Source organism: Strigops habroptila, chromosome 5, assembly GCF_004027225.2.
Source record: "Strigops habroptila isolate Jane chromosome 5, bStrHab1.2.pri, whole genome shotgun sequence".
Taxonomy (NCBI): Eukaryota; Metazoa; Chordata; class Aves; order Psittaciformes; family Psittacidae; genus Strigops; species Strigops habroptila.
The window spans coordinates 38,254,251-38,278,243 of record NC_044281.2 but is presented as its reverse complement, the minus strand read 5'-3'; the positions used below and the strand labels follow the sequence as shown (position 1 = coordinate 38,278,243).

Sequence of the window (23,993 nt, the reverse complement as noted above, 5' to 3'; positions counted from 1 at the left end):
AACCTTGCTCCATTCGCCTGCTCTTCTAGGAAGGGCATTTGATGGTACTCAGCTTCCGAGATGTTGAAGCACTGGATACAAGCATTTGGCATGCGCAGGTTCCACCCCCATCCCCAAACTTTATTTTGTTTAACCAAATGAGCTGTTGTGCTCCAGTGTTGGAAATGAGCCTATCTGGTGTTTTGTTATCTCCAAAGTCCTGGACAAATATCAGCTTAATTAATGGCAGCTCTGTGCTTTGCTGGCCCACAGAGGATGTGAGCACTTTGGGGTAGCTTCTTGCCACACTGAAGCAGTCTTGGGTTGAGAATTCATGAGAATTGTACTTCATGAGAATTAGTGGAATCTTTGTCACCAGGGGATGATGGCAGCAATTCAGACTTGGAAAGTAGCAATGTTATGCATTTGACCAAAACTGTCAAGCCAAAACCAGAGACCTTGCTGGCACCCTGCTTCTTCAGCACAGTCATAGGGATCTGACAGCTCTGAGTGGCTGCAGTGATACATAAATAGACAGATTTTTGCATTCTGATATAAATATTAGCTTTTTTAAAAAATCTTTATTTTATTCTTTGTTGTCCCTCTGGGTTTCAGCCTCACCTGCTGCTTTGCACCTTTCGAAGGTTGCATCTCTTGTTTTATTTTTCTCGTTGCTTCAGTGCTGCTTTCTGACACAATCCTCAAGCCAGATGATGAGGCTAGAAATTAGAGTGAACCAAAGATTCTCATCTCATAAGAGAATCTGCTAAATATTTTGATAGCAAACCTTTGGGGAGAAAGACTGTGGTTGCCAGAGGAGTCCCTGCAAGGAAGGAATCAAGTGGAAAAGCAGGCACAGACCTCCCTTATGTGTTTTCACTTTGTCAATGTTTATAGACATTAGCATGCATGCGTCAAAAACCTGCAGCACTGGAGGGAATTTTACTCACCCCTTGATATTTTGCTGGAATTTTGCTGCCCAGATTTGCACTCAGATGTAAGGCAGGAAAAACGCTTTCAAATGAAGCAACTTGTTCATGAAATATAATGATGTGATTCCCCATATCAGCCAGAGAGGTTCTCTCTCCTCTAATCTGGGGAACTGATGACACTGTTTGTTTCTTCAGGGCTGATGTCCCTCATATTTCTTCTGTTCCCAAAGGTGGGTTGCTTTCCTGTGCTGCTCCCCAGAAGCTAAAATCAGTGCTATCAGCTGTGCGCCATAGGCAGGGGAGCAGAACAGGCAACAGGGTACATGTGGCATAGTGGCAGGAGGCATCAGCCCCGCAGCAGACAGGCGTCAGGCTGTCGTTTGCACCGTGGTGTGCTGCTGTCTCCTCTGATCAGCCAGTGCCCTAAATAAAAATCCCAGAGGTTTTAATTTATTGGTGGTTAAGCAACTACGGAATAAAATTTGCCCCAATTTACTATAATCTTATTTTTAACATAAAATTAGTTGACGTAATTCTCAATATCCTCACTAGACTACTTTAATGACTCTTTCCTTCTACTCCATTAAGAAAAATCTGCGCTGTTACCCTGTGCTCCTGTAATTTCCTAAACCACTTAAAGCAGAATGTTCCCTGTGGGTGCATGGGCATTTGCTTTGCATTTGCTTTTGTGTCTTCAAGCCCCAGCACTCTGGGCCCTGCAAGACATGGCATGCTGATGTGGGTCAGCAACCTGTGCTTAGCAGGATATTTTGAGAGATTGAAGCCAAACACGATTTCAGTCTCTGCAAGAAATTATACTTGTGGCTGCTGCCCTTTAAAGTTAGTGCATGCAGGGAGGAGGTTGGTGGTGGGGTTTAGTGTTTCTAATTTTTTCTTCTTCTCACAGGGAACGGTGAGCTGAGCAACAAGGAATTTGTTGCCATAATGAAGCAGCGCCTTATGAGAGGCTTGGAGAAGCCCAAGGACATGGGCTTCACGCGACTCATGCGGGCGATGTGGAAATGTGCCCAGGAGACAGCGTGGGACTTTGCCATGCCCAAGCACTAGCAGGGGCAGAGGGGAGCACCCAGCTCCCCTGTCTCAGCCCTGCCACTACTGCCTGCAGACACCTGCAGGGTGGCAGCGGGCTCTGGCGAGCCCAGGCTGTTCATAACAGGAGATTTCTGTAAATCAAAGTTACAAATCAAAGCCTGTTGTATTTGCAGCTTCTGCTTGCCGCTGATGTTCCCCTCTCTCAGGAAAAAGAAAAGGACTTTTCTTAGTGTCACCACCTCTGCTTTGTGATGTGCCTTGCCTGCACAGCTGGGCATGGAGCAGGCTCATGGGGCTGCAAATCACTTGTTTAATGTTATTACAAAATGGCATGGGGTTCATTTTAATTCTTAAATCGCTCGTAAGAAGGAAGCCATGAGATTCCTTAGCAGCGGGACCTAGGAGCAGAGGCTGGAGCAGCCAGGTGGTGAGAGCCACCCCAGGATTTTGGTTGGCTGAATGCCCTGTGCTCCTCCAGGCTTTTGGGGAGGGGGGGACAGGACAGATGCATCTGCAGAAGGGCTGCCTGAGCCAAGGTGCTGCCCCTGGTGTAAGAGCAGTTAAAGGCAGTGGACCAACTGGCTCTCCCACCCATCCTGCCTTGCATAAGCAGCCTGCTGCCGGCAGGGGATCCTTCTCCGAGGGGAATTGTTCTGTAACAGGCTGAAAGATGTTATCTGCCAAGTGTTTTCCTCTCTGTAAAGTATCGTGTAAAGATGTTGCTCACAACACGACTTGTGGCTTGTCTCTTTTGACTGATTCCTGTCTTCAGCTAAGGATGGTGGCAAGTCACCGGAGATGGGGTGTTTGGAACGGGGATTAAAAAACCATGACTTTCCAGAGGTGGCAAGCCAAAGCCCAGGAGCCAGCGCTGGAAAGGCCAGCGCTGGAGTGTTCCCTCTACTCTCCGGTAGCGCTCCGTTCAGGTGGTGTTCCCTGCACTGTCACGCTACAGGGACGAGTGTTTGGCGGCAGGTTTTGCCCACCCTGCCTGCAGCGCCGGTTGTCCTGCCCCCGTCCCGCCTGCTCCCCGCAACCCTCCACGGAACCGTCACCCGTCCCGACACCACTCGCCCCCCTCCGGGAGCGCGGCGCCGGGGCCGCCTCCCCTACGCGAGCTGTGGTGGCGCCGGGCACCGACGGCGGGGCCCGGCCCCGCCCCAATGACACCGGGCGGTGATGACGCCATCAGGCCGCGCGCGGCCCCGTCCCCTTCCCCCCCCTCCCTACCCGCCCGGCTGCCGCCGCCGCCGCCATGGAGTCGAACAGGGACGAGGCGGAGCGGTGCATCGGCATCGCGCTGGCCGCCGCCAAGGCCAACCAGCCCGACAAGGCCCGCCGCTTCCTGGAGAAGGCGCAGCGCTTGTACCCCTCGCCGCGGGTCCGCGGTGAGAGCCCGGGGGGTTACTGGGGGGGAGCCGCGGGGGGCCCGGCGGAGCTGGGCCTGCGCCGCCGCCGCCGCGCCTGACCTCTCACCCGCACCGCGCCTGCGCCGGCGGGTGGATGCGTGGGGCACGCCGGGTAGACGAGTCCGCCGCGGGGGGGCGGTGGGTGCGCGGCGGCTCCCAGAGGGCTCTGCGGCGGGCGGGCCCGGCGCCGCGAGGGGCTGGAGGGGAGTGTGGCGGCCCGGGGGGGGGGTGTGTGCCCCAGCCCCAGGGAAGGGGCCGTCACTGCGCCCCGGCGCTGCTCCCTGCCGCAGACAGCCTGCTACCGGCGGCGTGGGCTGCCCCGCGGCCGCCCCCCGCCGCCCCTCGGCCCTTGTCGTTCAGCAGGGCGGGCGTGGGGGTGCGAGGGGGGTGTCCGTCCAGAGGGGAGGGCGGGAGGAGGCACGCTACGAGCAGAGCTCGGTGGCTTTAGTTCCTCCCGACGAGCTCGCTGCTTTTGTGCCCGCGACCCGAGGTCATGGCCACTCGTGGGAGCGTCGCTGCGAGGATGTCGCGGGGGGGGGGGGTGCTTGGGGAGGGGGAAGGAAGTTCTCTGTGGGGCTGCAGAAAGCCCCTCTCCTTCCCCCTCTCCTTCCTCCCCTCTCCTCACACTTGGGTTGCCCTCACCTCCGTCCCTCAGGGGTGCAGCTGCGCTGGCCCTGCAGGAGGATGCCCTCCTCGAGCACCTCAGCCCCAGGAGCAGCGGGCAGCGGTCTCACGCAGACTGGCCTTGTTTGAGCTTATGTGCTCCAGCGTTACCTGGTGTCCCGGCTCTTCTGCTCAGCAAGTGTGGCTTCTCGTTTCAATTACCCATCGATTACCACAGCGCAGCTACTGCAGTTCATTTCAGCACACATAAAAACCCCCATCTTCCTCCTTGAAGACCTTCTGCCAGTTCTATGGGTTTTGAGGAACCAACTAATTTCCTGGAAGCTTTGCGGCATACATAACTGATACGTCAGAAAAGCAACTGGGAAGTGGTTTGCAGAAGCAGCCAAACACAATTCTTTCTCCATGCGTTCGTACATTGCAGAAATTTATGCAAAGGGCTATGGATTTTTTATTATTATTATGGGGTTTTTTTACTTTGACAGACCTTACCTGAGTTTTCGGTCTTCAGCTGTGTTTTGCAGCTTTTCTGCCCTGTAGAGAGCCCAAGGCTTTTCCTGTTGCACAAGGCCTCTTCCCATTCCCTCAAACATAGTGCGTCAGGTTGTTGTATGTGTGGTGTGGTTTTCCTTTCATTCAGAGTTTATACTTTTGTGAAACTACTGGGTAGGAAAAGTGACTTTTGGAGGAAAAAGCATGGCATACCACACAGAAAAGCCCACCCTGACCAGCATTGTTCTTCCTGAGGAGCTCTGCTAGGGCATGCACCAGAAAAGCAGATCTGGATGACAGCAAGCACCATTTTGCAGTGTAAAGCCGTCATGGTTTGCCCTAACCCTGGGCAAATCCAGCCTGGATCAGCTGGAATCAAAGGTGGGGTATGTACTGTTGGAGAAGAGGAGCATAGGGAAGGAAAGCAGAGGAAAGGGCAACAGCAGGGCAGGTTAATGTTAAATACACTGTGCTAATTTGTGGCCAGACCCAACCAAGGGGCTGGTGCAACTGTGTGAGCTGCTGTCCAAGGACCCTTCGCTTGATGTCCTGCGGTTGCTTGCCCGTGCACTTTGGGTGTATAGTTGGGAAATGTTGCCAAAGATCCCACAGTTACACTGTTGTCAGTCCGTGTGCCCCTGGGAAATTTCTTCTCTTTCTCAGGAGTTACACTGGGTTTGGCAACGATCTGCCATGTGGACCTTGCACAGCCGGCGCTTCAGACTCTGACCCTGGCTGGGTCCTACAGGTGTCATCACAGGATCAGCAGAGGGTTTTGCAAGGGGATGTCAGCAAAAACCACCTATGCTGGCGCAGCGTGGGACACAAAGTCACGCTGGTCACCTGAAAGTGGGAATTTTGGAAAAATTAACAGAAGTTGAACAAATGCTGACTAATAATCAAGGAAAAGTGACCCACAGCATGTATCTGGTGGGGAGCTGAGGTGGCAGAACTGAAAACTAATTCAGAGTAGTCTCTGCTTCAGTAGTTTATGAATTTCTGCTGTGCTGTGATTCCACAGAGGACCAGCGTGGCTTTGGGATGTAGACGCAGTAGGATTGGGGCTGTAGAGCAAAACAGGACTGAACTGTGGCCATATGTGGACTTCTGTGGTTGTTCTGGGGAACTACATTACCAAAAATCTCTTGGCAAGCTGTAGGGAACTGATCCCAAAACAGCAAGAGTGGGGTGGATGGAGGGACGGCCTCGCAAAGCAACGTTTAAAAGTAAATGGCAGTTTGCTCCAGGTTTGGAAGGAAGAAAAGCAAATGCTATGGTTTTGTGAGCATTGTAGTGGTGTAAATATGAGCCAAGGAAGGATTTATTTTTCTGAAAGCTGAAATCCGTGAAGTCCCCAAGCTCAAAAGCTCATTCCATGAGTTACTGCCTGCTGCCATTTTTATCCTCTGTCTTGTAACAATTGCCCGTATTGGTTGTTGGATTACTGAGCATTTTTTCTTGCCCCTACAAGCTCTGTGGGGCAGATAGGATATCTGGGCTCATCTCTTGGCCTGCAAGTGTTGTTTGCACTTGCATAAAGAACATAATACCCCCATAGTGCAAGGTCTGTAGCGCACAATCTGCTGGAGGAGATGAAACGTCCTTCTCAGCTCTAGGCTCCGGGATAAAGGACTGCAAGCTTGTCAAGTTACTGATGCCTTTGTAAATAACGTTTGGTTTTAATCATATTATTAAACATGCACCTATTCTTTTTGATGGGATGCAGTATATAAACTTCAGAAACTACAGGCATGAAGAGGTCAATCTGATATTTGGTGAAAAAAAAAGACAAAAATAGTTTAAAAAGATGGTGCCATCCAGCTGCCAGGGAAATGCGTAATGGTAAGACATTTCTGTGCTTGGAGGAGTCTCACTTGGTTTCACAGTGTTGTCACCTGTGCGGTTAGGCCAAGCCTGAATGTTTGTCCCCTCTTGGCTAAAATGATGGAGGACAGTGTCTGAGCTTTGCAAGGAGGTGATGCTCCGCAGCAGTTTACTGAATACACATGGGCACCCCACTTAAGAAAAGGGAAACTGAATTTATGCAACTGGTATTTGGTAGTTGAGAGTGAAGATGGTTTTCACAGCTTCTACACACACTGGATACGTAAGTAAGATAGGACAAGAGAACGAAGCACCCTTCTGACTCGTGTGTTACGGGTCTGTCGTGCTGCCAGCACTCAGTGGTTCTGCAGTTCCATCCCTGAAAGAGTGTCCCATGTGACTGGCATCCCACAGTATTATTTTCTAAGCTCTCTAAAGATACGGCATTGTCACATAATTTACCCAGCACAGTAGATTCTAAAAGGCCGGAGATATAGAAGAATAACATGCTTTATAATATGCTAGAGAACAAATGTGGAAATGCTTCACTGTTAAGGAGAGACGTAAGGAAAAAAGAGGACAAGGATGCACCACAATGCAAGTCCATTGTGGCTCCCGGACTGTCCATCTGGGTAGGCCTGAGGTTTTGGTGGAGGTTGTTTGTGGTGGGAGAAGGAGGCAATATATTCAGCAGTAGCCCCCACATCTGGGCAAGAAGCAGCAGGAGCTCCATCCAAGGGTTCCTTGGATGAAAAGGTAAGGGACTTTTGGGTGAAGGATGGGGCGCCTTAGAGTGGTGGCAGAGATGAAGAGGGTTCTCTTTATGGGAGAGTTGGGAGGGCAGATTAAACTTAGTGGTCTCTTAACTTTTTCTTGTCATCTTTTTGTTGTTTCAGTTCTGCTTGAATCACTCAACAAGAACGAGCAATCAGCCAATGGCCAGTCCCAGTCCAGGGAGTCCACAAACCCTCAGTTCAAGAAAATGAGCGGGAACTTCCCATCGGCTAACGGGGAGGCTGGTGGGGAGGCCCCCAAGGGCTACACTCAGGACCAGGTGGATGCAGTGAAGAGGTGCGTGCACAGCTCCGTGCCTTCAACCTGCAGTTTGTTTGAGTTGGTCGTGTGATACCGTTCTGTTTCCCACAGTGTTTAAAGATTTCAGCTTTGAACCATATTGAGTGGGTTTTAGCTGGCTGGGTGTTAAAAGCATACTAGGAGGATTTATAGCTACACCAGCCCTGGGAGGCAGCTGGGTTGGGTCTATGAGGGACAAGATTCTCCCCCAAAGGCATGCACGAGGGCTTGAGCTGTAAGCATGTACGCCTCTTCCTGGCTGAGGTCCAAAGAGGCATTTTGGATGCGTTCATCTCATGGACTTCACGTTAATGTTTGCTTTAGTGTTATTCAGTAATGCTGTGAAAATCCCATCTGCTCCTGAGATCCTGTAGGTGGAAGTCAATGTACATGCTTGCAGAAGGTAGCCCTCCTGCTCTAAGCTTTGGTCTAGTAGCAAGTGACAGGGCATATTCCTCTTTCTCTCTCCTGATGATACTCTGTTCCTAGAGCCCAATAAACTAGAAGTCTGCTGCAGGATGCTTCACTCTATTAGCATGATAGACTTCTAAAGCTCCTGCTGGAAAGTCCCAGGGCATGTTTAGCCAGTCATCTGTTTTCCAAACCCTGTTTCAAGCCATTCTTTATTCTTCTCTACCATTTGAAAATACTGGAAGTTGAAGGACTGAACTGCAGGCACAGTCACTGGGTAAACTTTGTTTAAGGTTATGGACATCGCCTGAATTGCACAAGAGCCACTGTGGCTAATGGGCTTATGGAGATGCTTGTTACATCATCCATTTCCCCAAAACCCCAGCAAGCTGTTTCTGTCTCATCAAAGTCATGTGAGAAGGAGAAACCATCGCTAGGCTGTGAGTGTAGCCAGAACAAACTGGCTGCGCACACAGGCCTGGGCAGCTCCCTCTTTCTTCATCTAGTATTCAGCTGATGTTATTTTTGGGTCTGTGAATTAACTGAGTATGAGGAGATGGGGGGGGGGAGGGAACCAATAGCCCAGCTATCCATCAGATCCTGCCCTGCCAATCCCAGATAGCTTCCAAAACGTGAGCATGATGAATCTGAAGCTTATTTGCCAATCACATTCCTCTGTGGGTGATATCATTGCCTGAGGAGAGGCCCTTCTACCTCTACTGGCTTGGCTTGTTCGGTGAGAGTGTTTGTGTGCTAGTAATGCAGGCACAGCGGGAGTTGAGTTGGTGAAAAAAGTTGGCTCACCCTGTGAGGAATTAGAGCTGAGTAAACCAGAGTTCACTGAACAACATTGATTGAAACTGCGATGTGTGAGATGTTGCAGAGTTGATATATGCAATGCAAAGTGCTTTTCACAGCTGAAACTAACTGTCCGTGTTTTTTCCTTTCTCCGCTGGCAGGGTAAAGCAATGCAAAGATTACTATGAAATTCTGGGAGTAAACAGAGAAGCTTCTGATGAGGACCTGAAAAAGGCTTACCGGAAACTTGCACTGAAGTTTCACCCAGATAAGAACCATGCACCAGGGGCTACAGAGGCATTTAAAGGTAAAGAACATTTCCAGCTTCGTGATTTGCCCTCATCTATCGGCCAATGGTGCTGAGTTGGGGTCGCAAAGACTCTTAAAAACAACCTCACAAGCCAGGTAGAGTGAAATAAAGCTCTTCGTAAAATTGTCTCTCTTCTGAGCTGGTTGTATTACGAACAAAGTATAAGCTTAAAATAATAAGCACAGGTGGGCCCAAGTAGGATTCACTTGTGCTAGTTGGACAACGAGGAGCCTTCCTTCCTTTTCTCCTAGCAGCCCTTCCTGTATGTTGCTTCATCCTCCTGCCACCCTGCTCAGAAGGAAATTCCCTCGGGATGTTAACCATCATCTTCTCTGCAGAGATGCAGGATCATTCACCCACCAGGGAGAAGTTCTAAGTCCTGCAGCCGTCCAGCACGGAGAAGGTGCTGGGGTGCGCCCCTGTCTACCGACAAATCCAGCAGAGACCCACTGAATTGTTCAGTACTAGAGGCAGCTGTTGGGTTCCTGAGTCCCTCAAGAGAAACATTGTTGGGGAGGCCCAATGGCAGGAAACTCACCTTCTTTAGAACTTTTGTTTAGACTCTTCCACTCATTGAGAATTTCAGGCAGCCAGTAAGCCTTCAGGTTTCTAAGCAAGCACTCAGAACCTGACCATTCTGAAAAGCCGCAGATGGAGTTGGTGGATAGAAGCCTCAGGTGAAAATTTTTAAGGTGAAGCTGCATCAGCCATACAACTGAGCCCAGTCAGAACTCAAAAAGGGTCACCAGGAGCTTCAGTTCTGCTGAGAAGAGCCCAGTTCTCAGGGCCTCTCTACAGATGCAGCAGGGATGTTTCTGCGTAAAAAGATACCTTAAAAGTGGAGTAATTTTCCAAGAGAATTGCTATTGCTTGGAACATATAACCCTATTTTCCTTTGCAAACTGTGGAAGTTTGATTTATTACAGTTTTGCTAAATGCAGAACTTCTTGATGCCAGTTGTACAGCACTGTGTTTGCAATGTAAAGACACATAAATAGTAACATCTGATTCTGTCCATCTTGGGAGTGAAATGCATGAGACTTCTGCTGGAGCAGGGAGCAAGGTTAGCCTGGTGTGAGTGTATTGATACAGTATTCGGGTATGCTTCTAGTAGACATGAATTCAGCAGTAAAAGTCTTATGTAAGGTTTGTTCAAGACTTTTAAGACTTAAATCCCTAACTGATAAGTGTGTTGCTGTTAGCAAATAATGAGCTGACCCCCAGCTACTTGGGAGAACCTGTTTTAGTATGGGGGACAGATTAAAGAGTGAGCATCTGCAGACATCTGTCTACGCCACATGTGCAGTAAGCCGCTGTTGGATAGTTTATCCTTCGATCCTTGCTAAGTGGCGAAAGGCAGGTTTCTTCACCTGTAATCTTAAATAATGATGTTTGCCGAACGCTGTGATAAGAGTTACGTGCCAGAAGTCGTGCGTTAAGCAAGGTGCCCTTTATCCTCCACTGCAGAGCTATCGGCTCTCAGGTTATCTCTCCTCCAAGCCTTGCCTCGTTGCTTCCCCCATCTTTCAGCCCCTGAGCTGAGCTCCTAGTTTGCAGGGCTCACTGAAGTCCAGCTGTTTGGTTCCAGAGGGTGAAGGGGGAAATGTGCACTGCTATGAGGATTTTAGTTAATCTTTTCTTACGTTGATGTATTATCTGAAGTATTGGCGTTCGTCTTCCCAGTGACAGCTGATAAAGTGTTAAGGCTTGTCCTGAGACCTTGTCTCAGTCTATCGTTGCAGTTAGCTGCAGTCTGTCTTCTGGCAGATCTGCATCGCTACCTTTGGCTCATACTGCAAAAAGAATTGAAACTCGCTACTTTGAGCTAAAATCTTGATCTGAAATGAGATGTTTCCTGGGCTTTGTCAGCAGAAAGACAACGAACAAAACCCTGAACCGCTCCATTTTCATAGCTTTCATAGCACAGTTTGGAAGAATAAGCTAATATGCTGGGAGACAGTCCTTGTCATCCAGCTTCATTGCCTGTTTGTAGAAGTGTTTGCTCTGCGTGGAGTAATTATAACCAAGAAGGAGAACAAGTGTACTGACATTACATCCTCCACACTCCAAATCTCTAGTCTAAGAAGAAACCGTACACCTCGATCTGACTACCAGCAAAATGTTGGATCTCGGAGTTAATCTCCTCCAAAGGGCATGTACTCCCTTTTCTATCACTTCTGCCCCTGCCTTTCATACACCAGGCAACTACTGTCATGAATATTTTTGCCTCCTTGCGACACAGGGAGGAGAGAGGATAGGCTCTGAAGTCACGTAGGGAGGCTCTTGGGTAGGTTGGTACAGAGGGGAAGTGGTAAGCTGGAACGTGTTGACAGAGGAGTACAGAAATAGGAGGGTGGCAGCAGACATTCTGGTAGAAAGGCTCAAACATGCTGAGGCTGGAAGGAGAGTGACCTGGGGAACTGGCGGGGCTTTAGTTCCAGGACATTTCTGCCATCACAGGCACTAACAGTCCTTGTAATTATGCACCTTATTTTTGGTATCTGGAAATTCTGAAATTCATAGTTGATGGACACAACTTCTAGCCAATGTTTTCTTACTAGCTTTTATGGGAGATCTTAAAACTCTCTTTCAGTGATCTAGCCCTTATTTAAATTCTTTGCTGTTCTGGTTTTAGGCTATGACATTAAATTCCCTTAGTGCCACTTCTGAATAAAATTTGTCAACTGAAATTTTATTTTCGTATACAGTTGCTTACAGCTGAAGGATTTGGGCATTAGTTGTTCAAAGTTTAAGTCAAATGTGTAGGTGCTCTGCTACCAGTATTTCCTTTGCAATTCGCAGTTTCATTCATCTGAGAAGGTTTCTCTAGGGACATATACCAAATTTATACCAGTCATATCATAACTTCTTCATTTGAATTAATTAAGACTTTTTTAATTGAGTCTCTTGTTGTGGTTTCCTTCTGTCTGTGTTTGCCAGAGGAGCGTGCCAGATGCAAGTGCTCTGCCACTGAAGTAGCCTGTTGAAAAGATATGGGTAGTTGAGAATCTCATTTGTGTAATGAGAACAGCAAGTCCTGGCAGTTTGCAGGGCTAACTGCATTATCTGTAGGAGAAAGAAGCTAATTGCTTCCTTATTGTCAATATTTCAGCCATTGGTAATGCGTACGCAGTATTGAGCAACCCAGAGAAGAGGAAGCAATATGACCAGTTTGGAGACGAGAAACTCAACCCAGCTCGGCATGGACACAGTCACTCAGACTTCCATCGCGGGTTTGAGGCAGACATCTCCCCCGAGGACCTCTTCAACATGTTTTTTGGTGGTGGTTTTTCTTCTAGTAAGCACATTAAACCTTAATCTCTTGAATGGGACCCAATCCTTTTGACAGAGCAACAATGCAGTAGTGATTTGTATGGCAGTGCAAGGATTGCTTGAGTTTGATGAAAGTTCTCCTTCACACATGACCTAAACACCCAGAGTTTTCTAAGTTGTTCATATGAGTCCATGGAGAACTCAGCAGCCAGCAGGTAATACTATCAGAGCTGGACTTCTTCGCAACTTGAGGTATTTGTTTGCATGTTGGCAATGATGTCAGCTGTTACTAGATTGGGTTGAATGTTAGAACAAAAAATGGCTTGTTTTAAGGCTAGTTGTAAAAATAATCCCATTTTGAAGAAAGCTTTTCTGCCTGGTGGTTTCAGAAGTTAAATCTTCTCATCAGAACAAACTATGGTAATGCCTGGGCCTTGTTCTTGATCTGTATCTGCTCTGCCATGCAGCTGAAGCAGTTTCTCCGAGATCAGTGCCACTTCCTTCTTTCCACTTTGTCCCATGAAAAAGAGGAAAGTGTTATTCCTAGAGCTTAATTTAAACCTCTTGAATTGAAAATTAAATTTGTATCCTGTCTATCCACAGTGCTGATCATGGTTTGGGGAGCAGGGAAGAACCGATTGACTGTTCCTTCACTTGATCAGTTCCAATCAAAAAGACAGATTTAATACAAGGATAAGTGTATTTTATAAGACTCCCTTGTATTTGCTCTAGTCATCTTTGACTGGCAGTGGAGGCAGTGGTTATTTGACCTCTGTGGACCAACTTGGAAAGACAAATATTTTTGTTTCAGTTGAGAAAATTTACTCTGGTAGCTCTTTCCTAGCTGGTATGTAAGAATTAACAGACTAATGTCACGTACTTGAAAAGGCATCTTGAAGCCTTTTGCGACATTCGTGTTCTGTCTGTCAGAGAGGTAAAGCTACTCCAGTTTGAAAGCAGGAGGTTGCTCTTTTAGCTCAGTCTTTTTTTCCCTTTCCTCACTGCCCCAAGAGGATTCAGGACTGCTTTCTCAGCTGGTCTCCCTTTTCAGATTTGACATTTAAAACTAGACATGGAAGAGCTCTGGTTTTAGGGTGGAAGAACTACCAAAATTATTTCTTTTTGTAATTGGTTTTAATCTAAAGTAAATTCAATTAAAAGTGAGGAAGCTTGTACAAGATATTCTCTCTACAGAGCTGACCCTGCTTTAAGCAGGAGGTTGGACCTCTTGAGATCACTTCCAACCTGAAATTTTCATATGATGCTACAAAATCCTATAGATGGATCTCTCTGCCCACCACCAGTTCCCCTTCAGACATATCTGCTTAGTACACCTTAGAAATACTTCTTCTTCAGCAGTGGCTTATATAGCTCATTTTGTAAACGTTGGCTTCCGGTGATGAACAGAATTTTTTTTGTATGCATTCTTAGGTCAGTCTCCTGTGGGACCCTGCATCTGCTTCATGCTAAAGCTCCTGCCATCTCTGTTAGGGCAGCATGATGGAGTGGCTTGAGTCAGGGGCTTTGACCATGTGGCCTGCTGACTGAAACCATGGATGTGCACCTTGTGCATTGGTATATATGCAGGGATCTCAGGAATAGCCCAGATCTGCCAAATCACTTCACTGAGACATCCCAGTTCCAGCCTTGAAGCAGCCCATCCAGGCAGATGTGGTGTGTTCCTTCCAGCTCTGAACTGGCTGGCATGCTGCTGGCTATGTAAAGGAAGCTGAACTGAGAGTGGTGGTAATGGCAGACCAGATCTAAGTGTGAGCACAGCATGGATTCCTTTACAATCTCTTTTTTCTTTGCTGAGTGTGGCCCGAACCAAAGAAACAGGTCAAGCCTTTTCAACAATGTTCAAAGTTAAAATTCCTGAATTTGCTATTGCCAGCACCCTGTCTACCTTTTTCTGCTGTGTTTTTATTGGTGAGGCTGACATAGAACATGGACACCTTTTGTGGTTCCTTCCTGGCCAGCCAGCACCATCTCTGACTTCTGTGTAACCCCTCTCTTTTGCCCATAGGTAACGTTCACGTGTACAGCAACGGCAGGATGCGATATACCTACCATCAGAGGCAGGACAGACGAGAACATCAGGGTGACGTAAGTGGAGAACAGGCGGGGGGCTGAGAGTCTAAAGGTTTTTCTGACACATGAAGTGCGAGCTAGTTGGTGTGGCTATCTTGTGAAACAGTCCTGCTTGCTTCCACCCCCCTGAATAGAAAGCTGGAGTCATGGGAAGTGAGCTGCTTTCAGAATTTACACCAAGTTGCAGTTTAATTTACTGCTGGTGGTTCTCCCGGACTCTCATAGCTGTCATCCAGTGGGGAAAACGCTGGTGTGTCTTGAAACAGCGCTGCCTTGAATGGTGGTACCAGTAAAGTGTATCTGTCTTTACCACAGACTAAGCACTTCTTTTCTGATTTAATTCTGAAATTTCAAAGGGTAAATGAACTTTTCAGATAATATGGATGCTTGTGGCTCCTTCTGCCTTTTATTCTAGTATTGAAGATGGGGTGTTTTAATCTGTGATGCTTAATTAACCAAGGAAGGCACTTTATAGCATGAGCTATTTTTATGTTTTCCCATCACAGAAAATCTAAGTTTATCTCCAGCACTCCAAGCTGTCTGGTCTAGAGAAGTGAGAATGAGGGACTTACTGGTTAAGAAATCAGTGTTATATATTGAAGATTACTGTTTTCTGGGGATAGCCAATTATATTTAAAAACAAACAACAAACAAACAACAAAAACTCCCTGAATATTTTTTCTCAAGCTTAAAGGGGAAAGTGTACTCTGCTGGAATGGAGGTGGCTCCAGAGGTGAGGTACAGGGGGAATTACTTTCAATTGACACTGAAGCGGGGAGAAGGTTCTGCTCACTAGCACAAGCAGGACAGAAAACACGTGCTCTAGGAAAATAAAATATGGGCATGAGGCTTTTGAAATTCACTCATTGCCCCTGCCAGTCCCCTCTGCCCTTTGTCACATCCGGAGAAGGGACAGTGGGTTTGGACCTTCAGAGTCACACTTCCCTTCCTGGGTGGGAACTGTGGGCTGCCGAGTTCCCCTGAGTTATTTTGGAGTGCCTCCTATGCCGAATGCCTGTGAAAAGCAGGAGAATCAAGGTTGTCTTAGACTGGGAGGGAGAGAGGGTGATGCTATGGGATCCTTGTGTACAAGTGTACAGATGGCACTCCACTGTGTGTTTCTGTTCCTTCAGGGTGGCCTTGGGTTGTTTGTCCAGCTGATGCCTATCCTCATCCTGATCATTGTGTCTGCTCTCAGCCAGATGATGGTCTCCAGCCCACCCTACAGTTTGAGCCATAGGCCGTTAGTACCCATTACTCTAAAACTTACCTAGCTGGGGAGGGTGTTGGGCTCTGGAGGGCAGGGTGGTGTGATGGGGTAGGGATCAAGGCTGTCTGGTTTTCCTGTCTTTTGGGGGGGTTGGGGTTTTTTTAGCTTTATCTCATCACACGGTTGCTCTTGTTGCCAGATGTCTCACACATCAGTGAAGGCCTCCTCGTTCTCAAACAGGTCTTGAGATGGAAGGTGTACAGAACATTGTAGGGTGCTCACTTGCCTAAGGGAGGATGTTCTTTGACAGGGACCTTCTGCAGCCCATACCCATAGCTGGGTGTGTCTGTCCTAGAAAGGGGCAGATGAAATGACTTTGAGAGACTGTAGCTAAGCACTGAGATCCCATATGCAGAATGAATTGAGATGGGGTGTGAAAAAAAAAAAGCTAGATCTGTTCTTTGTGAAATCATCAGTTTAGGGCAGTAGAGGAAAAGAAGGAATAAAAGACACTCATGTAGAGTAAAAGACACTCCCAGAGAAATCCCCTATTTTTTAAGCTGTTTCATTCTAAGTCCTGTGGAAATGCCCTGATCTGCTCACTTGGCTGACAATGAAGTGAGTCTACTCTTACTCACTTTGCAGTGCCAACAAGGAATGGGAAACCAGGCTTGATTGCTGGCTGCTTGCATCATTCTTGACAAAAGCTTAATGTATTTTCAGTGGAAGTTCCTTACATATATTTAAAGAGGGTAGACTTGGTTACAGCCAGTGGTCCCTGTTTAGTTTCAGAGGTGACAAAGTTTGCCATTGATGACGTTAAATACTATAAATCGCAGCTTAGCTTTTGGGTGCAAGGTAAAGACTATGACCTTTAGGCTTGGAGCCGAAAGGTGGAGCAGTTTTTAAGAGGGCACAGTTAAGGGTTATTCTGAGAAGCTAAAGAATATTGAGATGTGATTTGTGCAGTTGATATTAGGACTGCAAATTAAGCATGTATATATGTATAGCAGTTTGTTTTATACTGGTGAAGAGGTGGTTTGTGGAGCAAGAAGACGTTCAGTGGAGGACAGCTTTTAAGTGGGCAGGGATTTGCTTCCAGCCTTGTCAGAGGAAAGCCATCCCTGAGTCCCAGCTGCTTCTCTGCTGCTTTGTTCCCTGTTCCCTGTGGTGTCCCTGTGTCTGCGTGCTCAGGTAGCAGCAAGCAAACCAATTTCCAAGTTTGGATTTGGACATGAGCAGCAAAAGAGCTGATCCAGATGTCCCATCATGCTTCCTGAGTGACCAGGGCACTTCAAATGGAATGAGCTCTGGAGCAAAAGGCGCGCTGTGCCGGCAGGCGGTGCTGCTCGCTCACTCAGCCGCGCAGGCAGCCCTTCCGCTGCCTCTGCTAAAGGGAAGCGCTGAGCTTGGCTGGTGTTCAGCAGACAGCTGGAGCTTGCTGCACTGAACTCGGTGAGCAGGAGGCGAGAAGCTTTTAAACCGGGTGAGGTTTCAACGGCACACAGAGATTTTAATGCCACTTCTTGACAGTGAAGCTGTCACTGAGAAAGGTAGAGTCCTAAAGAGCCATTTGTCACTTGAGTACCTTTGTAAATCTCTTCCAAAAACTAGCCTTCTGCTGAAAGGCCTCTCTGGCTGTGGGCCTGAGTGTGCCACCCTGCTCTTCAGTAACACCTCATCGAATTTGCATGGCTTAATTGCATGTCTCACTTCAGGTGGCAGGTTTCTTGAACCAGGTCCTGCCCTTATTTTGATGCTTTACACTCAAGCATGCTGCTGAAGCTCTGCGAGCTTAAGTACTCCTCCTTTGAGGGCACGCTTTGTAGCCTCCGTAGTTCATCGTTATACAGAAGCAGCATATGGACTTTGGGAGAGCTTGTGGCCCTGCCTGGACAGGTGAAATAGTGAGCTGAGCTGCTTCCAGACTGTGTCTCTGCCAGCAGGCACTGCTGGAGTTGCATTAGCCTTTCTCTCGAAGAATGCCAGTAAAGCCTTTTGGTCATGTTCAGTCTATCCAGTTACCCACCACTCGTCTGCGAGTGCTGGACCTTGATGAAACGTGCAGGAGTCTTTGAATCACTCCTGTAAACCCTGATAACAGACTGAAGGGCGAGCTGGATGAGTTAATGTTTATACCTGGCTTAAGAATCAGGCTCGCTTTTAATGCAGCAGCCAGCTGGTATTTATTATGGGAAACTTTGGGCACATCTCCAGATGGAGCTGTTCCTTATGAATCCAGCATTTGGGCACAGGTCCTGTGTTACAGCTTGCAAACACACCCTAGTGAGTATCTCTAGGTTTGCTGAAGTGTCGGGGAAAACATGTACAGGGCTTTGTCTGAAATGCAAATCCATGGGGGTAGGGTAAGAAGAGATTTCCTTCTAGAAAGTGCTTTCTGTACTAGTTGGTGCAGGTTGGGTGCAGAGCGGGTCTAATTTTGTTCTTGCAGCCACAGTGTTCATTGCAGCATGTGATGTGGTAAAGGAAGCTGACGCTCTTGGGGTTAGCAGATATCTTAGCAGAGGGGACTGGGTTCAACTTGGCAGAGGGGAGGTTGTGGGGAGCTGTGACAGCAGCCCCTGCTCTGCCCTCACCTTGGCGCTGCCCTGCTCCTCTGCACAGGCGCCGCTCTGCCTCGCCGGCTGCTCCCACCCTGCACTGCACAAGCATCAGCCTCCAAGCTTTGTAACCATCCTTGGGGCTCACTGCCAAAAACAGATGATGGTGTCATCAGCAAGGAAATTGCAGAGAGATTTAATTAGTGCTGAAAATTCTAGTGAACACTTTATTTTAAGTGGGGTTACGCCTTGGGCAATCTGCCTCAGAGTTATGTCTGTATTCAGAGCTCTGCTTACCTAGCTAGAGGCCTGGCAGGTTTTCCCTCCCTGTGTTGGCATTTCATTTCCACCAGAAATGCTTCTCCTTTCCAAACCTTCAAGTCCATGGATGCACAGGAGTGATGTATGTTTTCACTGTTCTGCTATCATGGCACGTTGTGCATTATAAATTGCTGGGAGCTTTTGCTCTGCCCTTGAAGCATGTCCTACACTGTTCTGCCTCTTCTCCCTGAACTAGGTCTGTGGGTCACATACACAGGAGAGTGACAGAGCACTTGAAAGTCAGCTACTACGTATCTGAGAACTTTGCAGACGAGTACACGGGCACGAACCTGAAAAATGTTGAAAAGAGCGTGGAGGACGACTACATTGCAAACCTTCGAAATAACTGCTGGAAAGAGAAGCAGCAGAGTGAGTAGCGTGGGGTCAGGAGTGGAGGGTCTTGGCTGCTGCATGAGGTCAGCTTTGGAAAGATCTAACTGGGGACTGAGTTATGCTAAAGTTATACTTTAACACGGTGCGAGCACATTTCCTGTGTTCTTGGCTTTTTTTTTCACTCTGCGACTTCGTGACAAATCCAGTATGTGGGGGGTTTGTTTTTTAATGCTGCTGTAGAACTGGTCAGACAAGAGTTGTGCCCCGAGGTTCTGGAGGGGGAAGGTTGCAGCCATCTGATTTTCAGGAGGGCTCTGATAGCTCTGTGTAATATTGTAGTTGTTTGAGGACTACGTCTAAAAGTCCATGGAGTTCTCCATCCCACATCCTATCCCTGTTCAGAAGGCTGTGGTGGCAGCACTGACATTGCGTTGCATGCTGCTGACGGCATGCAGGGTCTGGAGGGACAGCCACCCAGGCAGGCAGCATGAGAAGTGATCTGGCCAGGCAGCACAGTGTGCCAAGGGCAGCAAACTTTTTGCCAAGTCCCAGGGATGACCTGACTTCTCTACCTGGCCGTTCCCAGCAGGTGATGATCACAGCTCTTGGAGCAGTGGCCAGGGTAGGGTTTGAGTGCCTGGGATGCAGGAGAGGCTGTTAGAGCCCCAGGTAGTGCCACATGAGGCCAATGCATGAAGCTTTGACCCTCTAAGTTTCTTCTGCTGGGGTAACCATTATGTAGGCTGCCTCATCAGCCTCCTGGGACTAGAGGCAGGTTCTGTCAGGTTCCTAAGGTTTTCCCTGGCATGGATGAACTGTCAGCATATGTTAGCTTACGCCCATCCTGTCCTAAAGGGCACAGGGCATTTCCTCGGCCTCATCCTGTTCTTGCCTTGAAAAACGTGAGTTGCCTCCTGTTTCCAGCAGAGCCCATGGTGGGATGTGGCCTGGCGGGGGGGTTCTCCTTCCACATCGTGTTCATAATGCCGGGCTTTTCCCTTTGCAGAGGAAGGCTTGTTGTACCGGGCACGCTACTTTGGAGACTCGGATCTGTACCAGCGAGCACAGAGGATGGGCACCCCCAGCTGTAGCAGACTGTCAGACGTTCAAGCCTCCCTGCATGGATAGTCACCGCCTGCCCGCTCAGCAGAGGTCTAAGTACGAGCTGGTGACGCTTCCCCTGGCAGCAGAGCAGAGCACAATAGTGCTTTTAATACTTACTTAAATCTCTGTTTGAGACACAGATCCTCATGAGTCTCCTCTGGATGCACACGCGTCATGGGGGGAAGCACCCCCCACTGTCAAGCATACACTCGTTAATTGGGAAATTGATTTTGTTAGTTTGCATGTCGGCTCTCTCCAAGCTCCCTGTTTTCTCTGGCACTGGCAGTGTTGGGTCTCTAGGAACAGAGCAAAAGCCCCGGCCTTGTTGGCGATGCAGCTGAGGTCTTGTCAACTGTGCTTTCGATAGAGCAGCCATGCGCGCCTCGGCTGGTTGGGAGCTTTTTACTGGCCATGGCAGCCAGCTGCCATGTTCTAATGAACCCTTTTTTGGTTGCTTTATTGTCTGTCTTACTGAAAAAGCTGTCGTCCCCTGGCACTTGAAGCAATATGATGACAGGGAATGCGCTCCTACCAAACAGATGTTCCTTGCCCCTCCTGTTGCCTTCCCATGGCACTCAAGGAGAACAAAGCAAATGGCCAGAGTTCACAGCAGGCGGTAGAAGTAACTTACTGTGTTAAACTGGGAATCAGAGTAGAAACAGCTGAGGGGGAGCCTGGAAGACTCAGGGGTTAGAGAGCTTGGATTAAGGCGAGCCCAGGGAGCACGTGTGAGACCAGGTGTGCTGGGTCACAGGAGAACTGCACCAAAATAATGAAAATATTGGCATGCATTTTGGAGTCCTTTTTCTGCTTAATTATCTGAGTGATCTCACCTACCAGATATAGTGCTGGGATGGCTGTAAAACACCCAGGCCCCTCCTACCGCAAAGTTATTGGAGAACAGGGTTTCTATAGAAAATAAATCAGAGGTGAAGCTTGCCCCAAGCGTTAGTTTTACAGACAACATTTAGGCTTGCGAAGACCTCTTGAAGATGTCGGACATCTAGCTGCTTGATTTGTAGGCACAAGTAAGGAGGTTTAGCAGGGGAGGTTTTGTTTGGTTTTTGTTTTCCTTGGCAAAGGGAGTGCGCCTGAAAGTTTGGCCTCTAAAGCAAATCCTCTGGGTCACGTTCGGCCTTTTTTTGGGTGTATCCTGTTTTTGGAGCCATTCTTATCTTGATACACCCACTCTCCTGTTTTGATAACGGCGCCTCTTCTTTCACGACAGACCAGCATTAATTACCTGCTTTTCTTCAATTGCCTCTCTGTACCTGTGGTCTGAAAAGAGAGCTGCTCTTAGGCAGAGGGCCCGCTGCGGGCTGAAACAGTGCGATTAAAAAGGCTGCTGCCTGTAATGTGGGGGGAAGGAACAGGGAGGTACGGCGACGTGCGCTTGTCGGGAGGCTGACACCGCTACCGCTTTTGTCCCCAGACTCTTAAAATGCCTGAAGACTTTTGGTGAAGTGCACTGAGTCGAGGTGACAGACTTGCTGTTTAAAAGAATCAAACCTTATCTTATAAATGGAATTGGAGAATTAGCAACGCACAACTGCCCCCTTTCTTCTCTCTGCCTGCCTCTGCCGTTCGACCTACGTCTGGGGCAGCGATGAGGACAGGAAATCAAGCTGCCCATGTTCCTTCTTCCCTTCTGACACCACTAGTGTGCAACAGTCTTGTTGCTCCTGGGATCCCACATGCCTGAGAACAGACACGTAGAGTGTAAAAACCCACAAACTGACTGCAGAAGCCATGAAGCTGAAGGATGCCCTTCGCGACCACGCTGGTCACTGCCGATGGAGAGAGGAGTTGGACGATTTGGTGATAAAACTCTAAAAAAAAGGAAAAAAAAATATAATCTATTTAGAATTAATTTATAGCTGTATATATGTTGTACTTTTAAACTATGCAGGGGTTGGATGATTAAATTATTTTGTTTCCTGCACGGTTTGGTAAACAGGGAAGCGGGAAGTCTCTTCCCAGGGTGTCTCGTTCTGCAGCGCTTTCCTGCCTGACACACTAAAACAAGAATCACTTTTCAGTTACTGTATTTTGCTTTCTGGAGGACAGCAGCATTCTGCACCTTAGGATGTCAATACCTGCCTTTTGGGTTTTAATAAAAGGAATTCCGCTCTGTAGGGGGTAACAGAGAAATGGGGGAAGCTGTCCAGATTCATGGTGTGGTTCTGCCGCGTTGGCAGAAGCTGCAGCAGGTCAGCTGAGCCCCGGCGTTGCACTCGGTGGCAGGAAGGATTGTCCTGGATGGGTTTTGCTCATGAGTCGTTGGGTTTATTTGTGCACGTAACTTCTTTTTTTGCAGAGTCTGCTTTGATTTTGCCTCGTAATCAGCGTGCAGCATTCGTTCTGTAAAGAGGGCTTTCCACAAGCCGCCTCCCTTTGTTGGGGTTGTTTCTGGTCTGCCCTACACTTGGGGTTCCTCACCCACCAGCATTCCTGTTTGCAATGTGGCCGTGGCCTTGACACCCTATCTATCTCTAATGTTTCCTAGAAGAGACCTGTAAAATACTGCTAATTCATAAGAAACAGAGCTTCCTATTGCTTCTGTTGAAAGAAGTGTTGCTGGGGGAGATCAGCGGGTGCGCTGGAGCTCTCCTCAGACCGCCCTGAGCTCTGCAGCGCACCTCGTGCTCCATCACCGCCGGGCAGGACTGGCATAAGGGTGGCGGGAGGGTGCTCGAGGTTAGGAACCATCTCTTCAAATCAAAGCTGGCACGAGCCGAGCTACCTTCTATGGGATAAACTGGATTCTTTCTCTTGACACTCTGCAGTTAGTTTTTGTCTAAAGACATTTCCAGTGAGAGCCGTCCCCCGACCCGCTTAGGGGAATGAGTCAGAAGCACGGCAGCTCCTGGGTGGGATGGCAGGGGCTGGAAGAGGTGAGAGGTAGGGTGGTTTTGTTTCTTTGTCGTTAGGAACCCACGTGCTCTGTCTTCAGCCATTTATTTATTTTGCAAAATACTGGCCCACCTGTTAGCTGCAAGCCTTATCCCCCCACAGCCACCATTACTTGGACCTGATTTTAAAGGGTTGGGGTTCCTTGGTTGTTTTGTTGGGTTTTTTTAACGATTCTTCTACCTTTGGTTGGAATTGGATGGAAGTTGAATGGCATTTGGAGATAGCTTTTACTGGAGGCACAGGCTAGCCAGCACAAAGAGATTGTGAGGAGGGGGTGAAACAAGAAACACGTTGACAGAAGGTGCTGAATGTCTTGCACAACAGCATTCCTTGCCCAGAGCCTGCCCACCAAACCCTTTTGATTATATTTTTCCAAGTAGATACCAATGGATAATAATGAGCCAGAAGGCGTAGATCCTAACGGATGCTCACAGCGGCTCTATCTCTCTATTTAGAATTAATTATACAATTGTACATCTATAAATAAATGTTTATAATGTGAAAGGCTCCAGCTGTGTTGGTGTCCTGTGGATCCTTGCCCCAGCCAGCTCCGGTTTTACAGCTCCTCCTTCACACCACCTTTGTTGCATCCACACAGGTGTTCAGTGAATGGGATTTGGTGTCTCTGCTGTCCCGGCAAGCCCCAGCGGCTGAGAGCTCCAGCTCTGGACAGGTCTGGGGAGGGCGGTGGGCAGGAAGGCTCGGTCTGCCTTTGTCCTGGACGGAAATGCTGGCTTAGATGTGCTTCCCGACCACAGTGCCTCAGAAACTGCCAGCTGCTGGCCCAAAATGCTCAGGGTCAGATTTGGGGTCTGTGCTCCCAAATGGGTCCTCTCTTACCACATCCCCCTCCCTGGGGCAGCAAAAGGCTTTTCTCACAGCACATGTGGCAGGCCTGACCCCTCTGGTGCTCCCGCCCTCCTCCCTAGCCCCACACATCAAAGGGCTGGAGGTTTTAGGTTGGGTTTTCTCCCTCTTTCCCATTTTTTCCCTCCTCTCAGAGACAGAGGTCACATCGCTTCCATTTCCCCTCGGCGCTGCGTTCCCAGCAGCAGCAGTGAGCCAGCCCTGCCGGCCTCTCGCAGTGCCCGTGCCAGCTGGGAGAGTCTGGCATGAACCAACACAGCTCCCAGCAAAGCCCCGGTGCCACCGGCACAGACCCTGCCCCATTCACTTTCTTTAATTCCATAATCGGGTGCATCCATGTCTAAGTTTCTGGGGTGCTTTTCTGGACTTTGGGTCATTCCCATCCCAGATCAATGGGAGATGCTCTGCACTTTC

The 23,993-nt window shown here is 48.5% G+C and overlaps 2 protein-coding genes and 1 long non-coding RNA gene across 16 annotated transcripts in view; 2 read left to right on the top strand and 1 right to left on the bottom strand.

The window, feature by feature from the left end:
* Nucleotides 1–2,716, top strand: part of MICU1 (mitochondrial calcium uptake 1) — a 106,524-nt gene extending 103,808 nt beyond the window's left edge. For all 9 annotated transcript variants that reach the window (XM_030487684.2, XM_030487688.2, XM_030487680.1 and 6 more), the window contains one exon: nucleotides 1,819–2,716. In XM_030487684.2, the coding sequence (XP_030343544.1) occupies nucleotides 1,819–1,979 (161 nt within the window). In that variant the 3' untranslated portion in view covers nucleotides 1,980–2,716. The remainder of the gene's footprint in view (nucleotides 1–1,818) is intronic.
* On the bottom strand, nucleotides 541–4,274 carry LOC115608609. Its single transcript, XR_003991598.1, has 2 exons — nucleotides 4,148–4,274; nucleotides 541–1,334 (listed from the first exon to the last, which is right to left on the bottom strand). It is a non-coding gene; the product is annotated as an uncharacterized LOC115608609 (long non-coding RNA).
* Nucleotides 3,189–23,219, top strand: DNAJB12 (DnaJ heat shock protein family (Hsp40) member B12). Of its 6 annotated transcripts, none has more exons than XR_003991597.1 (9): nucleotides 3,189–3,352; nucleotides 7,210–7,384; nucleotides 8,758–8,903; nucleotides 12,019–12,204; nucleotides 14,206–14,285; nucleotides 15,404–15,513; nucleotides 18,559–18,731; nucleotides 19,702–20,827; nucleotides 21,232–23,219. XR_003991597.1 is itself a non-coding variant. In XM_030487692.1 (9 exons), exons 1-8 carry the CDS (start codon nucleotides 3,220–3,222, stop codon nucleotides 19,821–19,823), a joined length of 1,125 nt encoding a protein of 374 aa, XP_030343552.1. In that variant the 5' UTR covers nucleotides 3,189–3,219; the 3' UTR covers nucleotides 19,824–19,847; nucleotides 21,232–23,219. The 6 variants fall into 6 exon arrangements, 4 of the variants coding, with proteins under 4 accessions (XP_030343552.1, XP_030343553.1, XP_030343551.1 ...); XR_003991596.1 differs by having other exon boundaries at nucleotides 19,702–21,126; XM_030487692.1 differs by having other exon boundaries at nucleotides 19,702–19,847.
* The last annotated feature ends 774 nt before the right edge of the window (nucleotides 23,220–23,993 follow it).

What these genes read in the sequence shown, in the direction of transcription:
- DNAJB12 (XM_030487692.1), top strand. Translation starts at nt 3,220, where the DNA reads ATGGAGTCGAACAGGGACGAGGCGGAGCGGTGCATCGGCATCGCGCTG. An exon ending in GGCTACAGAGGCATTTAAAG is followed by an intron (nt 8,904 to 12,018) that starts GTAAAGAACATT and finishes TCAATATTTCAG; the next exon opens with CCATTGGTAATGCGTACGCA. An exon ending in TACAGTTTGAGCCATAGGCC is followed by an intron (nt 15,514 to 18,558) that starts GTTAGTACCCAT and finishes TCCCTGAACTAG; the next exon opens with GTCTGTGGGTCACATACACA.